At 40.1% G+C, this 23,688-nt stretch overlaps 1 protein-coding gene across 1 annotated transcript in view; it reads left to right on the forward strand.

Annotated features, from left to right (window-relative positions):
• FMN1 (formin 1) overlaps nt 1–23,688 on the forward strand; it is a 286,938-nt gene that overhangs the window by 128,205 nt on the left and 135,045 nt on the right. The window contains 2 exon segments of the mRNA XM_077771645.1: nt 4,577–4,664; nt 21,754–21,815. Of these exon segments, the coding sequence (XP_077627771.1) occupies nt 4,577–4,664; nt 21,754–21,815 (150 nt within the window).

Consider the following 23,688-nt stretch of genomic DNA (forward strand, 5'->3'; position numbering starts at 1 on the left):
GTGTGTGAATACCACATCTTCTTTATCTGGACATCCATCAGTGGACACATAGGTTGTTTCCATATCTTGGTAATTATAAATAATGCTGCAGTGAGATCAGATGGATATATCTTGGGATAAATACCTGGTAGTAGATTTTCTAGAATAAGATAAATTGATTTTAAATGACAGTTTAGACCAGGTGGACTTAACAGATGTCTGTAGAATATTCTATCCTGAAACAACAAAATACACATTTTTTCAAGTGCATAAGGAACATTCTTCAAAAGAAATTATAACATTAGGCCATAAAATAAATCTCAGTAAATTTAAGAAGACTGAAATCCTATCACACATCATTTTTCTGACCACAATGGTATGAGAGTAGAAATCAATGGCAAGAAGTGGAAGAATCACAGATAAGTGGAGATTAAAAAACATGCTGCTGAATAACCAGTTAGTCAGTGAGGAAATCAAAGGAGAAATTTAAAAAAATACCTTGAGACAAATGAAAATAGGAATACAACATACCAGAATCAGTGGGATACAGCAAAAGTAGTTGTAAGGGAGAAGTTCGAAGTTCATAAGGGCACAGATATATCTCAAGAAACAAGTAAAATCTTAAGCAATCAAAATGCACACCTGAAGGAACTGGAAAAAGTACAAGCAATGCCTAAAGTTAGTAGAAAGACCAAAATAACAAAGGTCAGAGTAGGAGTAAATGAAATGGAGACTAAAAAGACAATCAAAAAGATCAATGAAATTAAGGACTGGTTCTTTGAAAAGATAAACAAAATTGACAAATCTTTAGCTAGACTCACCAAGAAAACGAGGGAAAGCTCAAATAAATTCAGAAATACAAAAGAAATTGTAGTTGATATCACAGAAACTCAGAGGAATATAAGAAACTACTATGAACAATTATATGCTAACAAGTTGAACATATCTATGACATGGATAAATCACTAAAAACCCAACCTTCTAAGACTAAATCATAGTAAATCTGAACAGACTGATTAGTAAGGAGATTGAATGAGTAATCAAAAACCTACCAGTAAACAAAACCCCAAGACCAGATGGTGTCACTAGGAATTCTACCAAACATTCAAAGAAGATTTAATACCTATACTTGTCAAACTCTTCCAAGAAATTAGAGGAAGGAACGCTTCCAGACTCATAGTGAAAGGCCAGCATTACCCTGATACTGAAACTATACATGAACACCACACCAACAAAGGAAAATTACAAACCAATATCCCTGATGAACATGTGATGTGAAAATCCTTGAGAAAAAATTAGCAAACCAAATTCAGCAATACAATAAAAGGATCATACATCATGAGCAAGTGGGATTTATTCCAGGGATGCAAGGATATTTCAGTATCTATAAATCAGTCAATGAGATACATCCCACTAACAAAATGAAGAATAAAAATCATCTCAATAGATGCAGAAAAAGCATTTGACAGAATTCAACATCCATATATGATATAAAAAAAAAAGATCAACAAAGTGGATTGAGAAGGGACATAATGTAATAAAGGCCATATGTGACAAGCCCACAGTTAACATCATACCCAAGACTGGAAAGTTAAAACCTTTTCCTCCAAGATCAGGATCTTAGCCAGAGGAATTAGGCAAGAAAAGAAATAAAAAGTATCCAGAGAGGAAAGGAGGAAGTAAAATTGTAACAATTTGCAAATAATGTGATTTTATATATAGAAAACCCTAACAGAAAACTGTTAGAGTTAATAAAGGAATTCAGTAAAGTCCCAGGGTATGAAATAAATATATAAAAATCTGTTGCAGTTCTATATATTAGCAGTGAAAAATCAGAGAAATTAATAATCTCATTTATAATTGTATCAAAAATAATAAACTATATAGGAATAAAGTTAACCAAGGAGGTGACAGACCTGTACACTGCCAAGTGTTAGGACACCGGTGAAAGAAATTAAATACACAATTGAATGTAAACATATTCTGTGCTTATGGATTAGAAGAATGAATATTGTCAAAATGTTTGTACTTCCCTAAGCAATCTACAGGTTCAGTGCAATCCCTATCAAAATTCCAATGTCCTTTTTTACAGAAATAGAAAAAAATAATCCTCAAATGTGTGTATAGAAACACAAAAGACAATCTTGAGAAAGAACAAAGCATGATTTTTTTAGATAACTAAGCTCTACAGACTTCACAACGGCAAGGACTTGATCTGTCTCAGGCACCTCTGTATCCTCAGGGTCCAAAGCAGTGTCAGGCACATAGAAGATTCACAGCAGATACTTGAAGGAATGAATGCATGGCTGAATATTTATGTAAAACTTATGTGGTTTCTCTTAATTTTGTATTGGGCTTTTAAAAATCATTTCACTTTATTATTTATTTATCTATTTATTTTATATTTAGAGATAGAGAGAGAGAGAGAGAGCGCGCGAGCGAGCGAGCGCACTAGTGGACAGGGGAGAGGGGCAGAGAGAAAGAGAAAATCCCAAGCAGGTTTCAGGCTTAGCATGGAGCCTGACATGGGGCTTGATTCTGCCACTCTGGGATCATGACCTGAGCCAAAATCAAGAGTAGTTTGCTCAATAACTGACTGAGTGAGCCACCTAGGCACCCCCAAATCATTTTGCTTTAAATATGTGTTCTGAATCTAAGAAAAAGCCAGAAATTGCTTTTTTAAGGAAAATATTTGAGGGGCACCTGGGTGACTCAGTCAGTCAAGTGTCCAACTTCAGCTCAGATCATAATCTCATGGCTCATGAGTTCAAGCCCCATGTAGGGCTCTGTGCTGACAGCTCACAGCCTGAAGCCTGCTTCAGATTCCGTGTCTCCCTCTCTCTCTATGCCCACCCCCAATTTGTGCTTGCTCTCTCTCTCTCTCAAAAATAAGCATTAAAAAAGTTTTAAAAAGGAAAATATTTGATTATATAAAATCTCTCTTTTGTTTTCATATAAAAAAAAATTTAAAAGACCCAAGTACCTACCTTCCTAATCCCTTTAAAAACTCTTGAAATTCTGTATCCCCCAGAAATCTTTCTCTAAGACTATTGAAATTGTTAAACACATAGGACAGAAAAATCAAATTTCCTTTTATTTTGGTGACATCTTGGTATTTACTATATTTGAGTTCTCATAGTTGCATAAAAGTAGCCATTCTGAGCAGGGAGAGGAAATGCTAGGGCTGGTGATGCCTGATGCAGGATTGACTGATAGATTGGTAATTAGACAATCTTGGAACAAACTCCTGTTGTTCCTTATTGCTCAACCAGCAATACAGTCAGTCTAGGGCCAACATAAATGCAGGTGTTGGTTGCTGTCTGTGTCTTCATTATATTTTGATAAATGTGTAAGTACCTAGTGGGAGGGGAAACACAGCTGTTTCGTTTCATTTGTATTTTATCCAGCAGAATGCATTAAAAACACCTTATGATCTGGTAATGTTTGGTGTGCATTTTCTATTCAATTTTGTGGCTGTGTCACATGAGAGAAAAGATCTTTTTTTTTTTTCTTCCCCCTTAGTGGCCACAGTGTGATGTGTTAGAAAGAACTGATTTGTCTTACTTGCTTTAGAGAAGCCAAAACTATGAAGAACTCACTCTCTTCATAATTGGCAATGAGGTATTTGGAGTTTATACAAAGACTGTGAAGTTTTGATATATATTATTATGAAAAAATAATTTGAAGCAGTTTAAAATTAAGGCTTAATGTACAAAGTATTTTATTGTTTATATTAAAAATAGCACCAATATGGAGGAACCTCTCTAAGAAGGGGAAATTTTATTTAAATAATCCATGTTAAGAATATATGAAGTGCTTTCCAGATATTATGTAAGTTTTAGAATAAATATATAAAATAAATATAGTCAGCCCTACTCCCTGAGGAAGAAATTAAACTCCTCCTAGAGGGGAAGTCACTTTTCCAAGGCCATTATCACTTGTAAACAGCTAACCAGCTGAGTTGGGATCTCACTGATCTTCCCCCTAAACCACTAGGCAGATGACACAGCCAACAAAATTGAAGGCTATGAAGTGACCCAAGAAGTAGTAATGTGGAAATGTGCCAATGATAAGTGGAAAAGCTGGATATAAAATTACACATATGTTGTAATTATAGTTTAGTTAGTAAGTGTTTGAATAAAAAGATCCAAGTACAATATCATAAAGATTTTAGTGTTTGTGTTAGACTAGTGGAGTTTGGGATGGTGTTTTTCCTTTATTTTCTAAAATATCTATAGTTAGTAGCACCTGTGTGCCTCGGTCTGTTGAGTGACCAACTCTTGATTTCAGCTCAGGTCATGATCTCACGATTGGTGAGGTCAGACTCTATGCTAAGTGTGGAGCTTACTTGGGATTCTCCTCCCGTCTCCCCATTTCTCTGCCTCTCCACACTTGCACACGTGTGCTCACTCTCAAAAACAAACACAGGTTTTAAGTCTACAGTTGTACATAAATCACTTTCATATTAGAATCCTGTTAAGATAGAGTGCAACATCGGTTTAGTTCATCAAAGTATCTAAAATTCTTAATGTTTTTGCTATGCTTCTGAAAGATTTCAGTTATTTGAGTGTGTATTAACTTTATTTTTCAATTACAGATCATCAAGTTATTGGACGGAAAGCGATCTCAGACTGTGGGAATCTTGATATCTAGTCTGCATTTAGAAATGAAGGATATCCAGCAGGGTAAGTCTTCTCTGTTGCTTTTTTCCAACTTTAAAACTTTTCAGCATTTTATTGTGAAAAGTTTTAAATGTATAAATGAGTCAAATGCTATAGTAAATCCCATGTACTTAGTACCCAGCTATGAAACTACCAGTTGACTTCTGTTTCATCTGAAGTACCCTCCCTCACCAGATGGGCTATTACATTTACAATTCATCTGTTAAAAACATCAGGATACCGACAAAAGTTAGGGGATGCTTTTCCAGGCATAATTCTAGTGCCATTATCATGCATTTAAAAACATTTGTAGGGATGTCTGGGTGGCTCAGTCAGTAAGTGTCTTATTTCGGCTCAGGTCCTGATTTCACAGTTTGTGAATTCGAGCCCTGTATTGGATGCTCTGTGCTGACAGCACGGAGCCTGGAGCCTGCTTCGGAATCTGTGTCTCCCTCTCTCTCTGCCCTCCCACCCTTGCTCGCACTCTGTCTCTCTCTCAAAAATAAATAAACATTAAAAAATAAGTAAATAAATAATTTCTCAGTATCATCATATATGTAATTCTAATTTCCCCAATTGTATACACACTTTTTCATCCATTTGTTTACAGTTAGTTTGAATGAGGACCCAGACAAATTTCATGCATTGCCTTTGCTGTGTCCCTCAGTTTTCTTGTGATCTAGAAATTCTGCACTCCATCGTATTTCTTTTTTTCCTTTGTAATTAATTTTTTTTAAAAGAGATCAGGTCATTTGTCCTGCGGAGTTTCCCACATTTTACATTTTCTGATTGCATTGCCGTGTTCTCATTTATGATGTTTTTCTGTCCCCTGTGGTTCCTGTAAACTGTTAGTTTGATCTAGAGACCTCATCCAAGTAGGGGAACAATACTTCTTAAATGTTATTACATTTTATATCAAGAAATACATGATATCTATTTGCATACATTGTTAGTGGGCACCTAAGATCTTTGCCTAGATTCATGATTTCATTAGAAGCACAAAATAGCTCTAACACTGACACCATCATTTCTTCTTCATTAGCTGGAATACTTCTATGGAGAAACACTTTTCCTCTTCAGCCATTTGGCTATGTCACTGTGTTTTAATCCCTTCTTTTTTTTTCAAATGGTATTATTTCAGCTGGTTATCTTTGGCCCAATTTGAAATATGACCTTTTTTATAAATTTTATTACACTTTAATTATTTATTTTTTAAATGTGTATATATTCTCTTTTTTTTTGCTTATTCTAATTTTATTTTTTTAATTTTTTTTATAATAGTGTATTGTCAAGTTGGTTTCTATATAACACCCAGTGCTCATCCTCACAAGTGCCCTCTAAAAAGAGGCAATTTTACTCCCATCTATTTTCCTTTGTCTCTAGAAACGTAGGCCAAAAACCATCTTGCCTTTTCGAAATCTGTGTTTTGCACGTAAGCAACACTCCCCTTTCTCAGTAATCAACGAAATGTGATCTGTATTTTGACATGTCATTGATCAGCTTTTCTGACTAGTAACGCAACCTCTCGTAGATGGTGTCAGCAGAGTTCAGCATGCGGTTAGCGTGGAGACACTCTCAGACCACATTGTCCGTCAGGTTTTGGTCTGTGTTGCCTCACGTTTGCCTCACTCTGGTACACAGCAGGGGGCTTCCAGAGGTCCTGAACCAGAAGCCACTTAACACACACACTAGTTTTCTCAAAGGAGCTTTGTTAGGGCTTAAAATTTTGCTTTGTCGCAGACATTAAAAATTCCCCATAAAGCTAAAAGTATTCTGAATTAGATGATAGTCATAGTATTCAAATGAACTATTTGTAATATTTAAGCTTAATTAAGTAGAAATAAATACACGAGCGTGAATATGAAACTTCCGAAAATGTTGCAGCAGTGGATTTGAATTTGGACAGGGGTAGCTAAAGGGGTCCAGCATCAAAATTAGAAAGGGATTCTTCAGTGATTTTAGTGGTTAGACCTCCTAGAAGAATTGAGTTTTAGTTCAAACCAGGAAACTGTCATGCTAATGAAAACATGGAACAGATAATTTAGCAAGAAAGTTTATAGCCATTTGTCAAAGAGACTAACTTTTTTGACGCAGTCTGAGTTTGGAAAGGAATTCTCTAGATGCAGTGGCAGAGTCTTATCCTAAACAACAGTATTCTCCCTAAGTTTGGTGAAAATTAGTTATGCTTGGTTTTTTCACCACGATGTATGACACTGTGGATATGAGTCTTTGCAATGGCAACTGCAACTTAGACTTTATTCAGCTCTTTTTAGGCACATCCTGCTGTGGTATATCAGATGGCCATATGATGCGAGTCACTCCAGTCATGTGGTGTTCCATTTACCAACTCTGGACTGTAAACCTTCTTCCCATGGCACTTCAGCCTTGGTGGAGTGAAGACTCATTGTGAGTTAGATAAGAGATGAGTTCACCCATCCCTTTTCCAGAACTCTGCTCTAGACGAGGACATGCTGACATGAAGCACTAGCGAAGGAAATGTCACTTGTAGCATCACAGATTTCTAGGACTGTGGGCACCATTTTAGTCCTTTCTCCTGTTTCAAGCACCTCCGTTCCCCACCGCAGGGTTGGCTCCTAAGTTCTTTAAAAAAAAAAAAATCACCTCTATTCCATGTCTTCATTTAGTAATGCATTCCAGATGAACATAACCCAAGCTTAATTTTTCTTTAGAACCATTTGACTGACACTGGCATCTGAAGGTCACTTAGGAGCCCAAGCTGTGTCAGTTACATTTCATTCTGAGTCTGTGTCTGGTCGTGAATGGAATGCACTTGGCCTTGTGTTGTCATCCCGATGAAAGGACTCCCTGTGCTGGTGTTGGCCCATAATGTGTGTTTTAATGTGAGAGGGGCTGCAGTGAGATCTGATTGGGGCTGGCCAGCTGGCAGCCAGGCAAGGTCACACAGCACATCAGCCCTGGTGAAATGACCACAATTCAGAGGCCATTCTTCAGCCTTTGGTCATACGCTAGTCTTTGTCAGTGCGCAAAGACAGATGCCCTGACTCACATTTTCCAAACTCACAAGGTGCTGATGTATAAACCAAAAAGTGAGAGTACTCACTTCGAGAAAAGACTTTTCCTTTGCCACGATGAAAATATTTCTCACACCTGATCATTGTCACCTCCTTCTCACTGCCTCTCCTTGGCAGTGTATCTTTGCGTATGCTCTCTCTCCCCTAACTGGGATCACCTTGATAGTAGTTTTAGGTACGTCCATTCAGTTACCTCCTATAGATGGATAATTCAATATTTCCTGGTTCGAGTCTTAAAAAGCAACCTTGTCTTCCTCATTTGTAAGGGTGGTCACTTCTCTGTTGTCCACTAGACACTGCCTATGATCTATATTCAAGAAGTGGGATTTTGAGGCTCTGTACCTCCCGGTCTTACAGAGAGCAAGTTTGCTCCTTTACGTCATGTTGTGTTTCTTTTATAAGAATTTCTCTGATAATTGAACTTTGTTTACAACTAATTGGGCTAAGATAACACATATAAAGCCATTCAGTTTTTTACATTGTCATTTAATTAAGAAAAATAGACTAAACCTTAGAAGAGACGGGATCAGACTGTCCTATATTCCATTTTGGTGCATTTGGGCAAAGACTTCCTTCCTTTCTACCTTCCCGCCTTCCCTCCCTCAGTGAACATGGATTGAATGCCAGTTTTGTATCAGGCACCATGACTACCTCAGCACATAAGACCCAGACTGGGACATTCTCAGGAGTGCACAGGATAGTGGGACAGACCTGTGTAGGAGCCCAAGCAGATAGTAGAGCTTCTTATGAAATGACAGAGTAGTATCTGGACTCTTCTTGTGAAACATGAGCCTTCAAGGACAAAACAGTGGTCATTATACAGAGAAGAAGCTTTTCCATCTGAGGAGAGAAGGCATGTGAAGGGGCAGTTCTGCTGGAACCTATAGGTCCCATGTGAATGCGGGTTGTTTCAGGCCTTGGGGCTAGAAAAACAAACAGCGCCCACACCAGGAAGGGCCCCGAATATCCTTATATCATCATGCAGAATTGGGATATTATCCCATCAGTAACAGGGAGGCAGAATTTTAAGAGTTTCATGGCTGTGATATAATTTTGAATACAGAATTGTCTCTCAGGCTGTGAAAGATGGACCTGCAAGGCCTTGCATGCTGTGGCCCCAGCTGGTACCTCTTACTTTCCTTGGCTATTCTTGTTCCCCGCCTCAATGCACACTAGCCACGACAAGAGCTCTTTGATTCCTTAAAACAGCCAAGTGTTTTTTCTTCTTCTGTGTCTTTGAAGGCATAGCACTTTCTGAATGAGCAGCATGGCACATTCCCTGTGTTTGAAATGCGTTTCCACCCCACTATAGCTAGCTCCTTTCCTTTGCTAGGTTTTGGCATGTAGGGTCTCCCTCAGAAACCCTCCCTAAGTTAATTCTCTTATATTCTACACAGCTCTTATGACTTCATTGGTTCATTTACTGGTGTTTTCATTTATATCTACCACCAGAATGTAAGTTCCAAGAGGGAGATTGCTCTGTGATGTGTCCCTAGCACCTTACAAATGAGCTGGCACCTGGGTGATAATCATCCATCCAGTATCTGTTGAATGGATAAATAAAAATTATCCCGAAGATGGATAAGTCTGCTAGAAAGGGATTGATGGGCACCTGGGTGGCTCAGTCAGTTGAACATCCGACTTTGGCTCAGGTCATGATGTCATGGTTTGTGAGTTTGAGCCCCATGTCAGCCTCTGTGCTGACAGCTCAGAGCCTAGAGCCTGCATGCATCACATTCTGTGTCTCTTGCTCTCTCTGCTCCTCCCTTGCTCACACTCTATCTCTCTCAAAAATAAATAAATGTGAAAAAAAATGCTTTAAAAATCTGTTAGAAAGGGATTGTGATGATTGAGATAATAAATGGTGAAGACCAGAACTAAGGTTGTGTCTGTAGAAATATAGGGGAGACCACATACAAGGGCTATTTGGAGAGAGAATTGCTCCATTTAGCCACATCAGAGGTAATCTGTGATGGAGAAGAAGTCCTATATGTACCTTGGATCTCTGGCTTCAACAGGAATGTGTATAATGGTACCAAAACATAAACTGAAAATACAGGAGAAAAAGTGTAGGTAGAAGCAGAAAGATCAGTTCTGTTTTAGATTATCTGAGTCTGAAGTGACTGAAGGCATTGAAGCTATTGTGTTCACTTAGCATCTGAGAAGTCTAGCCTGATGCCAAGTAGACAGGGCTATGTTGGAGATATAACACCTCCAGAAAGGTAACCACCTTTATCTGCCTCTCTCCACCCAAGATGGTATTTGGAGAAAGCCGAGTCTCTAAACTAAACTGACGGAAGTTTAAAGCACTGCATGAGTAAAGGCAGGACCTTGGTTGTGGGGGAAGAATGGCTTCAGGAGACTGACCAAAATACCCACAGCACTTGTATTTGGTCCAGGAGACACTCTGAATAAGTGATTTACTTCTTGCTGGCTTTCCATCTGCTAAACCGGATGACTTGTGTTTAGAAGCATTTTGGCATCCATGGATGCAGTGACTGCCTACATGATTGCAAATTAGTGTTTTCATTCCATGTTAGCGATTTCCTCTCATTCTTTTCCCAGGGGAGATGGAAAATTGCTGTTGACTGTTCTTGACATAAACCTCTGTATGCCTTGCAACACACTAGGTGCCAGAAACCTCTTGGCTTTGATTTGGAATTTCCCGTACACTCACAATTTATATTTATAATATTTAATCTAACATCGAAATAAAACATTTTTCAGTTCAGCTCTTACCAGTCCAGAATCTCAGTTTGGGAGTTCAATTGCATCAAAGACTATCTTTCTGTTTAGGAATCTCAAATCAAAATATGGGAGGATTGCCAGTTAGTTATATGCCCAGAATCTAAAACCCAAATCTGAGAATGCCCACTGGACTTTGCTCCCTTTTACCTATTAATTTCTAGAAATCTCTGTCCATGTTTATGCCAGGTGTCTAAAACATAATTTTACCAGGCATCTGAAATTCACCATGAATTGCCTAGGGTTTTCCTGAGGAACATTCTAACTCTAGCCTGGAAGACCCTTTACTGAAGGCAGGTGATCCCCAAAATTTTATTGTGCTCTCAACCAGTAAGTTTCAGAACATGCATCTTAAGCGATGTTTTCTAAAACACGTATATCATATAATTGTGTGACAGAACTAATATTCACATTGTACAACAAATGCCAAAATGTGAATTAAGGTGAGATTAATATTATTTTTCAATGTCTTGCTAATTTCTATGGCTTTGAGTTCTCATTGGCTAGTATCTCAAGGCTCAGTATAAAAATAGGGACGGACTCATTACATTAGTGTATTTAAACCCACATTTTAAATAGATCCTTAATACATTCTGTCATGATGTATGGAGATCAGTGTCTTGGCAAATCTGATTCAACTGTCCTTGCTTTTAACTCATTCCATGACTGGTGGAGAACTTGTACTTGCATTCAAAGTGTCTCCTCTGCCATTTTCTTGTTGTTGATGGATTATCTTCTGGGGTTTCTCTGTAGGAACCCTCTTCTTAAAATTTTTTTTAAACATTTCTTCATTTTTGAGAAGCAGAGACAGAGTATGAGCAGGGAAGGGGATGAGAGAGGGGAAGACACAGGATGTGAAGCAGGCTCCAGGCTCTGAGCTTTCAGCACAGAGCCCGATGCAGTGCTTGAAATCACAAACTGTGAGATCATGACCTGGAGCTGAAGTCGGAACCTTAACCGACTGAGTCACCCAAGCACCCCATCTGCAGGAACCTTCTGAAGCCAACTCATTTATTTTGTCTAGTTTAGCTAAAACCAGATTGTAAAATCAGAATACTTCATTTATTTTTTTAAATGTTTTATTTAGTTTTGAGAGAGAGAGAGAGCGAGCGAGCAGGGGAGGGTCAGAGAGAGGAAGACACAGAATCTGAAGCAGGCTCCAGGCTCTGAGCTGTCAGCACAGAGCCCAACGCGGGGCTCAAACCCACGAACCGTGAGATCATGACCTGAGCCGAAGTCAGACGCTTAACCAACTGAGCCACCCAGGCACCCCCAGAATACTTCACTTAAATGGGCCTCCCCAAATCACAGTATATTGAAAGTAAAAGAACAAGTAAGGATGCCACATAAGAAGGAATGTACCCGCCAAAGGTGACATGTGATCCCGATGTGCTGACATACTGAGTGAAGGTGCCAGGGTCAACTTATTAAATATTAAAAGACCTCAAATTTTAATTTATTTTTTTAATGTTTTACTTATTTTTGAGAGAGAGAGAGAGAGAGAGAGAGACAGCATGAGCAGGGGAGGGTCAGAGAGAGAGGGAGTCACAGAATCTGAAGCAGGCTCCAGGCTCTGAGCTGTCAGCACAGAGCCCAACGCGGGGCTCAAACCCACGAACCGTGAGATCATGACCTGAGCCGAAGTCAGACACTCAACTGACTGAGCCACCCAGGTGCCCCAAAAGACCTCAAATTTTAAAATGATCTCTAGGCGAATTGAAACAATAGCCCTAATACTTCCCTCTCCTTTCCCACCTTTTTCTTCCACTGACTGAGTCCTAAACACCTGAGCAGCAGGGTCATACCCACTTCTTTCTAAACCACTGTACATTCCTTCACTCACAGAGCGAAGTCCAGAAAGCAGAGGGTGGCATTGCTTTGTACTTTACCTTCAGGCAACTGGCTGAGACCATCCAATCTGCCTGGAATGTAATTTTGGCTTAAAAGAACCAGAACTAATGGAAGAACAGAAGCAGCTTAACCCAAACCGTTTCTCATTCCACTGCCCTACGGAGAACAGAGCGGAGGAAGGAGGGGAGGTTTTGTGAATTCTATGCCCGTGCCCTTCTTTGAGGTTTGAACCATGGACAATTTTAATTACACCTATAAAATGGTACCTTGGACACCTTCAGGCATAGAACATGCCTGAACTTAGGTGAGAACTGGGAGTTTTGCTTTATAAGACTGAGTGATTTTTAGTTTGAGGATAGATACATGTCCCTTTTGGGACAGTCATTTCTTCTACCTCCCGGCCAGCTCCTGTTTACTGTGTCATTTATACTTGCCTTCTATTTCCATCAAAGCCCAAATGAAGGTCTGTACCAACTTATATGACACACTAGCAGGCGTTTGGCAATGTAGTTAAGACTGTAGATATAGTCCCTTGATAGTTCTTGTTCTTTTTTTTTTTTTTTTTTTTTAACAAATAGTTTATTGTCAAATTAGTTTCCACATAGATAGTTCTTGTTCTTGATGGGTCTGGGGGCAACTTTTGTTCGTGTTTTTTCATTCTTTGTGCCTTTGCTGCTTCTTTTAGTCTGTTCCAGCATGTAGTAGAGAATTGCAATTACTAATACCTTTTGAAAAAATAAGACTTTATATTACTCTGGATTGTATTTTCTTTTAAGACAATACCTCTTCAAGTTCCTCATTTCTATTTTTTAGAATTTTTCTGCTCTGACTTTAACTGCAATACTGATGATTTTGAATAACTGCAAGCAGTTAACAAAGATTGAAGTTGGGTTGTTTTCTTATGTATATTGAGATAGCATATTAGGGTTATATTAAGTATTAGTGATGATTCAGTAATGGTGAGTTTATTATGGTTGTGTATAACACACAAAAGGAATTTTTGTAACATAAGCTATATCTAGTTCCCGCTGGGAGGCTGTTGATTAATGTTAAAATGCATATAATGCCATTAGAGACCATAGTGTTTGTAGAGACTGTTGTGGAGAGTTGGTTCACTGATTTTTTGTCTTTTAAGATGGTAAGGGTTTTACATGGAGTGATTATTATGGCCTAACACTTATAAAGGATAAAAGAAGTACCATCCTAGTCCAGTAAATTTGATTATGGAACTGAGCTTGGGAGATCTAGCTGTGTGACCTCATGCCTGAGTTTCACCATCAGTAAACCCAGGGACAGCAGCGGCACCCACCTCATACAATTACATGTAGAACACGTAGAACAATGCCTGGCGCATGGGAAGTTCCCAGTAAATGCAGTCATTCATTTATTAGGTATTCATCCTCAGTAAGATCTGCCGAGATGGAGAGGATTTTAAGCTGCTTCATAATTGGTGCCTTTAGCATTTCATCTGGATAGATGCATAGAGCTAGGCTTTGTGAGTACCTATATCTGCACAGGTGTGCCTGATGCCCCACGTGGAACGTAGTGGTCAGTAGGGAAAAGTGAAGCATGTTGAGAAGAGGTTGTAGAAGATCAATGACCGTGGCAAAGAAACCTGGTTACAGACCTCTCAGTGGAGGTAGGCTCTCCCTGACTCCACACCTCATTCCGCCCGGCACCCTTCTTTTCTCCTCTTGCCAAGTTTTATCATGAATTTGGTCTTCCCTCTCTGTGATGGCCTCATCATCATGAGGCGAGCCTGTGGGGAAATGTTCCTGCTGGACCTTCCGTCAGCTCTCAGATGCTACCACTGCCTCGTTCCATGACCCCACATCCTTGCCTTTTCTTTGGTAGTGGTCTGGGTAGTTGGCTTGTGGGAGTTTTGAGGGGTCAATTAACTGAGAGTTTTAAAAACCCAAAGCCTTCTATGATAAGTCCCCCATTTCATTCTTTTTTCCCTTACAAGTTGAATATTTATTACGCCCTAAGAATATCAGTAGTTTGGACAAAACAGCTAAGTTTTATGCTGGCCATTTGGAAGTTAACGTTGTTAAGAAAATAATTTCTATGAATAGAATCAAATAACCCTATTAATCTTTACTTTCATGGGCTGAGAACAAATCTAGTCCATTCCGCAAACAATTATTAAACACCCACTTTGCGCAAGGTGTTCGTGTCAACCACTTACTGAAGGAAATAGAAGGAGGCATAAACTGGGCAGCATAGAGGTGACTTTTAAAATCAACATCAGCCAAAGCCTAGTAAGCGACCCTAGCCCTATCTGTCTGTGGCATCTTCCACACCTTGGATGACCAGATTTACTTTGGCTAATCTAACAGACTGAGGACTGTGCCTTTCCTACCTCAGTCTTCCACATGTTTCTTGCCCGAAGGTGCTCCTTCAATCAAAAAGAACAGCTCCTTGAAGTAAATGCTTGGTTTTTTGTTGTTGTTGTTGTTGTTGTTGTTTTTACTTATTAGAAGCCCTATAGACAACAAGCACAGTCATTTTTGGTTTCTTTGGAAATGGTGCACTTGGGGATAGAAAAGTGTTCCGGTTTAAAAATGGCTAGAGGGCTGAGAGAATTCCTGCATGTTCCTTCTACTCACCCTGGTCTTATGTAAAGCCGCCTCCCAACTGGAGTGGGAATTTCCCTGTCGTGCAAGACCCTGACCCTGTGCATGTGCCTGAAGCAGGCACATCGTTTTTATGTGTGCCTGTTAGTTTGAATCTGTGATACTGATCTGCTTTTTGTCCCTGCTGACGGTTATTATATCTTAATGGGCAAAACACTACTCTAATGATCCTTGTGTATATAATTCTTGGAGTACAGAGCAGGCACCAGAGGACCACATAAAAATGTTTGCCTCAATTTCCCTGCAAAAAGGGGGCCCAGAAACCAGACTTGACCAAGTAACAGATTTTTAAAGGTAAAGGAACCCAATAAAATTACCAGCTTTTCACAGCGTGTGTCTATTTCCTTTCGACATATTGTGAGGTGTAGGTGAAATATTCTAACTGAACTGACAGTGTGAGTGGGGATAACTAAGGAGAGAGGGAGATAAAAGTAGAAACCACCAGCAATGATTGATATTGCAGTAGCAGGGAGTTGTCGGGGTCTCCCCTTTGTGGATTTGATGCTTCACCTTTCTGACACCATTTGCAGGAGTTGTTGGTATAATGAGCCCCATACAGATGGGAACAAAAGCTAGAGTAACCCAGAATTACTGTATCAGGGCTCTGAGGCAGGCTGTAGAATTGTGTAGGCTGGTATTTCCTTATCCAACTTAGAAGATACATGGTGTGAGTGTGTGTGTGTGTGTGTGTGTGTGTGTGTGTGTGTGTGTGAGAGAGAGAGAGAGAGAGAGAGATACACAGCAAGAACGACGAAGTGTGCTTTTTAAAGTATAAAATGGGGAATTACCTAATCCCAGGCATTTCCAAATATATTTTAATCAATGACTGATTTCTTTCTCTATTGTAATCATCAGTGAACTAATTAATGGGCTCATGTAATGGTTAGAAGTTTGATGATAAGCCCCTTCAAGAACAGACTGTCAGAACATCTGGGTGGCTCACTCGGTTGAGCGTCCAACTTTGCCTTGGATCATGATCTCGCAATTTGTGGGTTCAAGCCCCATGTCAGGCTCCCTGCTGTCAACCTGTCAGCATACAGCCTGCTTTGGATCCTCTGTCCCCCTCTCTCTGCCCCTTCCCCACTTGTGCTCTCTCAAAAATAAATATGTATAAAAAAAGAATTGACTCTCTAATACACTGTGCCAATATTTGCAGAATAGAATGATCAGGAATTGATTCTGGCCCTATGTAGGAACTTAAACTGTATTTGATGACTAGGAGGGAGAATTATGTGCATGAAAACACCTCTTCTGGGAATCCTAGTGTCTATACCGTTTTTCTACTTTTTAGACCTGTGGCCAATAATCTAACCTTCATTGTCTACTCTGTAGGAGAGAAATAATAGAAATAATTTTCTTAAGTTCCTAGACTCAGCCAGGGTATCTCTTCAGAGTGCTTCTCCCATCTCTGAATTTTGTTTTCCTTTTTTACTTTTGTTTTTAAGATCCTTACATGGGAGAGGGAAAACCTCAGTGGAATACTTAGCATTGACCCCAAATTAATCTCTCTAATTCTTCCTTCCTGAGTAGTTTTCCTGTCCCCAGTTCCTTCCCCAGGTCGTCAGGGGTAAGATCAACAGGCATGTCTCTTTTTTATTAATTTTTAAAAAATATGTATCCATTTTTGAGAGAGAGACATAGAGTGCAAATGGGTAAGGGGCAGAGAGAGAGAGAAAGGGAGACATAGAATCTGAAGCAGGCTCCAAGCTGTCAGCACAGAGCCTGACACAGGGCTTGAACCCACAGACCACAAGAGCATGACCTGAGCCGAAATCAGACGCTCAACCTACTGAGCCACCCAAGCGACCCCAGGCATATCCAGCTCTTAAGCTCCTCTGCCTATTTCTGTGGGTGGCCCAAAGCTCTTCCTCCGTTTGTAGACGCAGAGCCTCAGGTGGTTTTAACTCCAGCTGCCTCAGTCCCATAGCTAGGTAGTGATACCACTCAGGAGTGCTCTGTAGCATCCTACTCCTCTGTCCTGTGCTTGCTCTCCACAGTATTCACTACCTCTTGTTCACTGGAATAGATTCTAAACCAGTTTTTCCAAATTTTGACATGTCCTATAGAATATAACTGTTCAGCTCACTACACTATTCATAACTGCTCAGTGCCTCCATGCTTTGTATTGAGTGCCTTATACGCTTTTCATCATGGCTTTCAGAATTCTACCAGTCTTAGTCCAGACTAGAATTAACCCTCACTTCAAACCAAGATGGAAGTACCTGTCCTTGCCTGCACCTTCCATGAGCCTGTCTGCATCTGCTGCTTCTGTGTGATATGTCTCACATCCTTCCAGTTGATAGATATTCCCTGGCACTTGCTGTAAATTTACAGATTGTCACTACTTGGAATTCATTTGGCTCAATTTAAGGTAATTCATAAATGGGTGTCTCAGGTGTCTGCCTGAAGCAATATAACCATTGAATTTTTACTCGTAACTTTTTCACCTAAGGTGATACTGCTGTTTAAAACATTTTTGGAGGTGAAGAATGAACGGAAAGCTATTTTCCTTATTTCCTTGAAAATGAGACAATTTGCTTGTGAAACTTAGTTATTTTTCGGTACAGACTATTCAGCAAGTAGTATATCTACACTGAGTGTGTGGATGAGGGAATGATTATGCAACCCAACCAGATAAGCCTTGATTTCTTACCAGGGACTAATGTGGGGGGAGGGAGCAAGCAACACTAATTCAGACACACCCCTCATAAGACAATATTTTCATCTACCAAAATCCTGTCCCTTTCTAAAATTTGTTTTCTTTTACAAGATGCCCATGCTCTCTTGATCAAGAAACTTTTCCTGATACCTAACAGAAGGACTCCCATTGGTGTTCCTGTAGCCTCTATCCCACCCCCACACTTTTATCCCGGTTACATGCCAGGTGTGAGGCCAGGTGCCGGGGTTATCGGGATGCATAGAAATCATCCCTGACCACAGGACTTGCTCAGTCCAGCAGAGGAGGGAAACTGTTCTGCTACATGCTGTTAATACAGGTTCTTTATTGGACTCTCTTCCCCTGTGTAATATACACTTGCAAGTGAAAGAGGAAGAGAGTGAGGACTTAAGAATCTGAAGGTCAAGAGGTTCCTTCCAGGGCAGGAAACCTTTCTCCTGGGCTTTGAGGGAGGGTGATGTATGGGAAGGGAAGAAACCTTGGCATGTCACCCCAAATGGCTGGAGCACAGGGGGCCAGGGAGAAGTAGAAGTGATAGGGAATGGGATTGGAAGGGTCGCTTGGGGCTGGCAAAGGAATGGGCTTAAACATCAGGCCAAGGCATTTGGGATTTACCCAGTATTTAAAGGAAAGACATATGAGGTATTGTAAGCAATAAAGTAAAATGTTGAGACCCATGGTTTTAAAAATATAATGGTGGCAGGGCACCTGAGTGACTCAGTTGGTTAAGCGTCCGACGTTAACTCAGGTCATGATCTCATGGTTTGTGAGTTCAAGCCTCGCATCGGGCTCACTGCTGTCAGCACAGATCCTGCTTCAGATCTTTTGTCCCCCTCTTTCTCTGTCCCTCCCCTGCTCATGCTCGCATTCTATCTCTCAAACCATTAAAAAAATATTAACGGTGGTACCGCGAATGGTAGGTTGATGGGAAAGATGGAAATTGGAGATGACAGTGAGACTGACTTTCTGAATGGACCCAGAGGTATCTTGTATTTCTTTTAAGACACTGGAGCCATTATTTTTTGTAATTACAACTATCTGTGCATATACCTTTACTATTAACAATGGATCCTGAAGTTGGGCTTCGAGCAGGGGTTTGAAGGACCAAAAGGTTTTAATACCACTACTGTCTGAAACACTCAGGAATTCTGCAAAGTTTCCTTTGTAACGCAAACTACTAAGTAGTTACTGTCTTCTTTCTCTAGTTCTTTCCAGATGTTAAAAGAGATAAGGCATTAACAAGCATTAAAACACATTAACCATGTATATATATATTTTTGGTTTTTTTAGAGTTTATTTTTTTAATGTTTGCATTGTTTGTTTATTTTTGAGAGAGAGAGACAGAGTATGAGTGGGGGAGGGCCAGAGAGAGAGGAAGACACAGAATCTGAAGCAGGCTCTAGGCTTTGAGCTGTCAGCCCAGAGTCTGACATGGGGCTCCAGCTCATGGACTGCAAGATCATGACCTGAGCTGAAGTCGGATGTTCAACTAAGCCACCCAGGAACCCCTAAAGTTTATTTATTTATTTTTGAGAGAGAGAGAGAGTAAGAGCGTGAGTGGGGGAAGGACTGAGAGATGGAGGGAGAGTGAGAGAGAATCCCAAGCAGGCCCCTCACTGACAGCACAAAGCCTGACACGGAGCTTGAACCCACTAACCAGAAGATCATGACCCAAGCTGTAACCAAGAGCCAGGCACTTAACCAACTGAGCCATCCAGCTGCCCCACCATGTGTATATTTGAAATCCTAATAGTTATTGTTCATTGGTATCATTTTGAGTTCATGCCATTCTCCATGTGCTATGCCAAGCCCACATATTCCTCTGCTTAATATTTCCAGTACATGGTATTAGACCCATTTTATGGATCTGGTGGGCTCAGACACTTTAACCTGCCAGAACCACATAGTGAGCAAGTTTTGCTCCTTCTATGATAGTCATTTTGGTGTTTTTCTGTACCTTAATCTTGTTCCTTCATCAGAAAAAGAAACTTCCTTTTGCAGTTATCTCTCTCTAGCCATCTCCCGAACATTCACAGAACTGACCTCTTCAGCTCTTAAATATTTGCTGCCTTCTCCAAGAAGCCTTCATCAACCATCCAGTGTCATGCTGCCCATTTCTCTACTTTCCTCATGGTATATTGTTATCTGAAATTATACACTTATTTTCTGTCCCCTAAGCTAGAGTATAAATTGCATGAGATCAAGTGTTTGAACCTCCTACACACTTTTTGTTTATATAATCAATCACAGCATTAACAGTTTCTGAAACTTAATATGCATTCAATGAATATTTATTCAAGGGCTGGGTGAATGAATGAATAAATGTCTCCAGAGCTCTTGCTTGTTCTCCAGTCCCATTTCTAGATGTTTCCTTTCTGTTACCTAGCATACTGGAGAAGAATTGGCTGACCATACAGCCTGTTATCCTGCGTATCTGGGACCGAGACTGATTAACTTTTAAAAACCAAGTATTTACTCATCAGAACAACAATCCACAGGTCCTTCTCTTTCTCATTAGTTAACACCAGTTGGTTGTATGTAAGCTTGCAGTTCATATAGAGCACCTACAATGTGTGATTAGTTTAGAAGTGAACTTCTCTGATAACTTGTTTGTAGAACTTCACCTTCTCTTATTGCATTCCTGTTGGCCGATTTTTGTAGGAGAATATTGGAATTTACAAAAATCAGACATTGTTCTTGGTTGTTGTTGTTGTTTTAAAGCACCAGACATGTAAAAATTCCTGGTCTATCCAGTAAATTAGCAAATTCATATTATCTCCACACACAAAATAACCATCCTTGGAGGGTAAATTCTTTCATGCTTTCCTCAAACTATATTTTTTTCTGTGGTTTCAGATTGGCCTTTGTAGAAGTGTGATTTTCCTTTGTCTTAGTGGGACCTGAGTCAACTTTGTCACTAGCATGTTAACCTCTCCTCACCCCCCCCCATATCTAAGAATAGTGTGTTGATTAACCCTAAGTGAGAGAAGGTGGCCCGCAGAGGAATTTTAAGTAAATTTCTCGGTGTTCTGTGAAGTTACATGATCTTAGCTCAGTTAATTAACTTTGTTAAAATTGTATAAGGGGGTTCATACAATTCAGCTACAGAAGACGCAAAACAATTTGAAAGGAACCTGCCCTTTACCTTGATCTCTACCTTCTCCAGAAACCATGCTGTAATGCCAATGAACAGAATAATGGTTGACGAGCAAAATTTTAAGGCATTCTAAATATCACTGGTTGGTTTAATAAAATTAATTAGCCTGCCACGGAGAAAATTTACTAGCGTGCTGGTTAATTTCACAATGTAAAGTCAGAGAAGGGAGGTGGGGTTGAGGGAACAAACCTTATTAGTTTTGAATAATTATTTAAAGATGTGGAGCTGCCTATTCCAAACACTTTGATTGCCAAATCCATTAGGCTTTACAATCTCAGTGTTTGTATCCCAGTATATATGGGCAGGAATCTCTCCAGGTGAAATCATACGCATATGAGTTAACAGCTAACTGACTTAAAAGATGCAGAATACCAAGTAGAATCCTAATAAAACCATGGGAATGAGAACTTGCCTTAAGACTAACTCATGGGAGGTTTCTATAATCTTAATTTGCCATTGATGCAATTATTGCTTTTTCTTGTCCTTTTAATCCAAACAAGATGTTTGCAGTGGCCATGGAGAGGTGCCTAAATCACATGCCTGAATTCATTTAATTTGCCAACATTGTCTTTTTTTCTCTCTTCCTGGTAATGGGCAGGAGTCAGTTCTGCTGCATTAGGTACTAAATCTCTTCAATTACCAGCCGGGAAGAAAGATTTAAAATTGTGCTTCAAACCTACAAACTGATTTAGTTTTAAAGCACAAACACTTCTCCTGTGGAGCCTAAATTAAACTGCAGAAAGGACGCAGAACTTAAGGAATTAAACCAGGCAGGGCCAAGGCTCAGGCCAGTGATAGGAACCATTTTGGTTTCTTTCACTGGAGCCCCCATGGTGCAAAAGGAAAGGAAGTAAGACCCATGCTGCAGGATACAACTGTGTAGGAAAGTGCAGTGTTCTGTTATCTGGAAGCTAGATGTGTAATACATGTTAGTGTGGGAGAGTCTAATTAAATGTATCTTTTCCCCCCTTCTTTCTTTTTGGGTACTTGGCAGCCATTTTCAATGTGGATGATTCTGTGGTTGATCTGGAGACCCTTGCGGCCTTATATGAAAATGTGAGTATCAAAGACCTCTAGAGCCAGAGTTTCCAGATTTTCATGTCTTCGCTAATTAAAAGAAATGTTTAGATCCAAAAAATGGTCATATGTGACTCCTGCCCCCGCCCCCAAATCAGTGAGCCGTTCATGTTCTTTGGCAGAGAGGACTTTCACATAGCATGGAAGAGATTAAGGCATAGTTTCTATAAACATAAGCTGAAATGAGAGCAGATGTGAGAAAAGCACTAGGTTCTGACCCTGCTGTGCTATCTGGATTAGCACATCTCTTTGCACACCTGCGTGGGAGGGTGGTTCAGGGAGGAGACCCCTTCTGTGCCCTAACCCAGCCCTGAGGCTTGCTGTCGGAGTGCAAGAAGGTGAGCTACCAGCTTACTTTTGGTGTACACTACTGTTCTCCTCTAATGAATGGGAGTACTAATACCATCTTGGAGGATTACTTTTAGGCCAAGTGAGCTGATGACATTGAGTGTGGGAAGTAGTGTATGATGGTGGGTGTGTGCTTTGGATTTCGAGTCAGACAATTTTACATTTGAAGTCCCGCTCAGTAGACTGCTGAGTGATTCTGGATCAGGTAAATCCCTTGAGCCTGTTTGATCATCAGTACAATGCGATTATAATGGGCTCTGTCTAGTTTTTGTGAGTGTTAAAACAGAACTCACTATAAGTACCAGTCACGATATATTTTGAACATAAACAGCCCTAGACACGTATGTAGTCTTTAAATTTGGGCTACATGTGGAATAACCAGCAGAATTGGCAGGCTTTCCTGAGAAGACGACACAAAGGAGAGTCAGAGTTCCCATGCTTGTTAACATTTCTGGTTCACTGACTCTGTTGGGGTTTGAAAACATAAAGTGAACTTTAGAGTCTCTTTACTAAAGTGATGATATTTCCCAGGAGGCTGCCTCGAGCTCTAGAGTATGCCTTGGTCACCAAGCTCAAAAAAGTTATTCATTTCGATGCTTACGTCCCTTGGGACCTTAAATCTCTCACAGAAAATTTCCATAGCATAATAATCCAACCTTCTAGAGAGACTGCCAGTTCCTTATACATTTTTACATATATGCAAATATACGTCCCTATATAAACGTGTGTGTGTGTATATATGTCTATATATCTGTATATCAGGAGCTATTTAGTACAACTGAGTGGGAACTTCTCACATTCATTTAGTAAGGCTTTCAGTAATAGACAAGAGGGTGCAGAAATACCAGGCCATTGGGAGCTAACAGTGCATTTGCTGAGTGCCTGGAAGGCAACATGATGTTATAGGAGAAAGAGATTCTGAGGCAGGACCTTTCTCCAGGACTCAGTGTGAGCCTATGTAAAATCATCTGAAAAAGAAAGACACAATAATTGATACTGAAGGACTTTCCCAAAAGCCAATGTGCCTTCTAGATGCCTTTTGTTGTTACCATAAGCTCGGGACCATACAGGTGAGCAGCGCTTGTTAGCGCACAGAAGAGGAATGCTGCATGCAACTGAAATCGTTGGGTAAATTGAGGAACACTGTAGCTAAATGCCCAAATAAGCAGTACAGATGAATGTTTACCTAATCCAGAAAAAGAGAAGGTGGAGACTAGAAATTAAAAGCCAGGAGCCTATGGGAGTTAGGAGAGCTGTTCTAAGCATCTGGAAACAAATGCTAAAGACAACTGACTGATACATGCTTACAGGGAATTCAGAGGTAGCGATCAAATGTCCTGACTTCTGTATCCACCTACAGTCACTTGTTAGGAGCCTTTGCTTCAACCAGCGATTCGCATGCATCAGAGTCACCTGGAGGGCTTGCTGGGCCCCACCCCTGGAGCTTCTTGCTTCTGGGGTAGGGCCAGTTATTTGCATTTCTAACTAGAAACAGGTGATGCTA

Source organism: Crocuta crocuta, unplaced genomic scaffold, assembly GCF_008692635.1.
Source record: "Crocuta crocuta isolate KB4526 unplaced genomic scaffold, BGI_CrCroc_1.0 scaffold156, whole genome shotgun sequence".
NCBI lineage: Eukaryota > Metazoa > Chordata > Mammalia > Carnivora > Hyaenidae > Crocuta > Crocuta crocuta.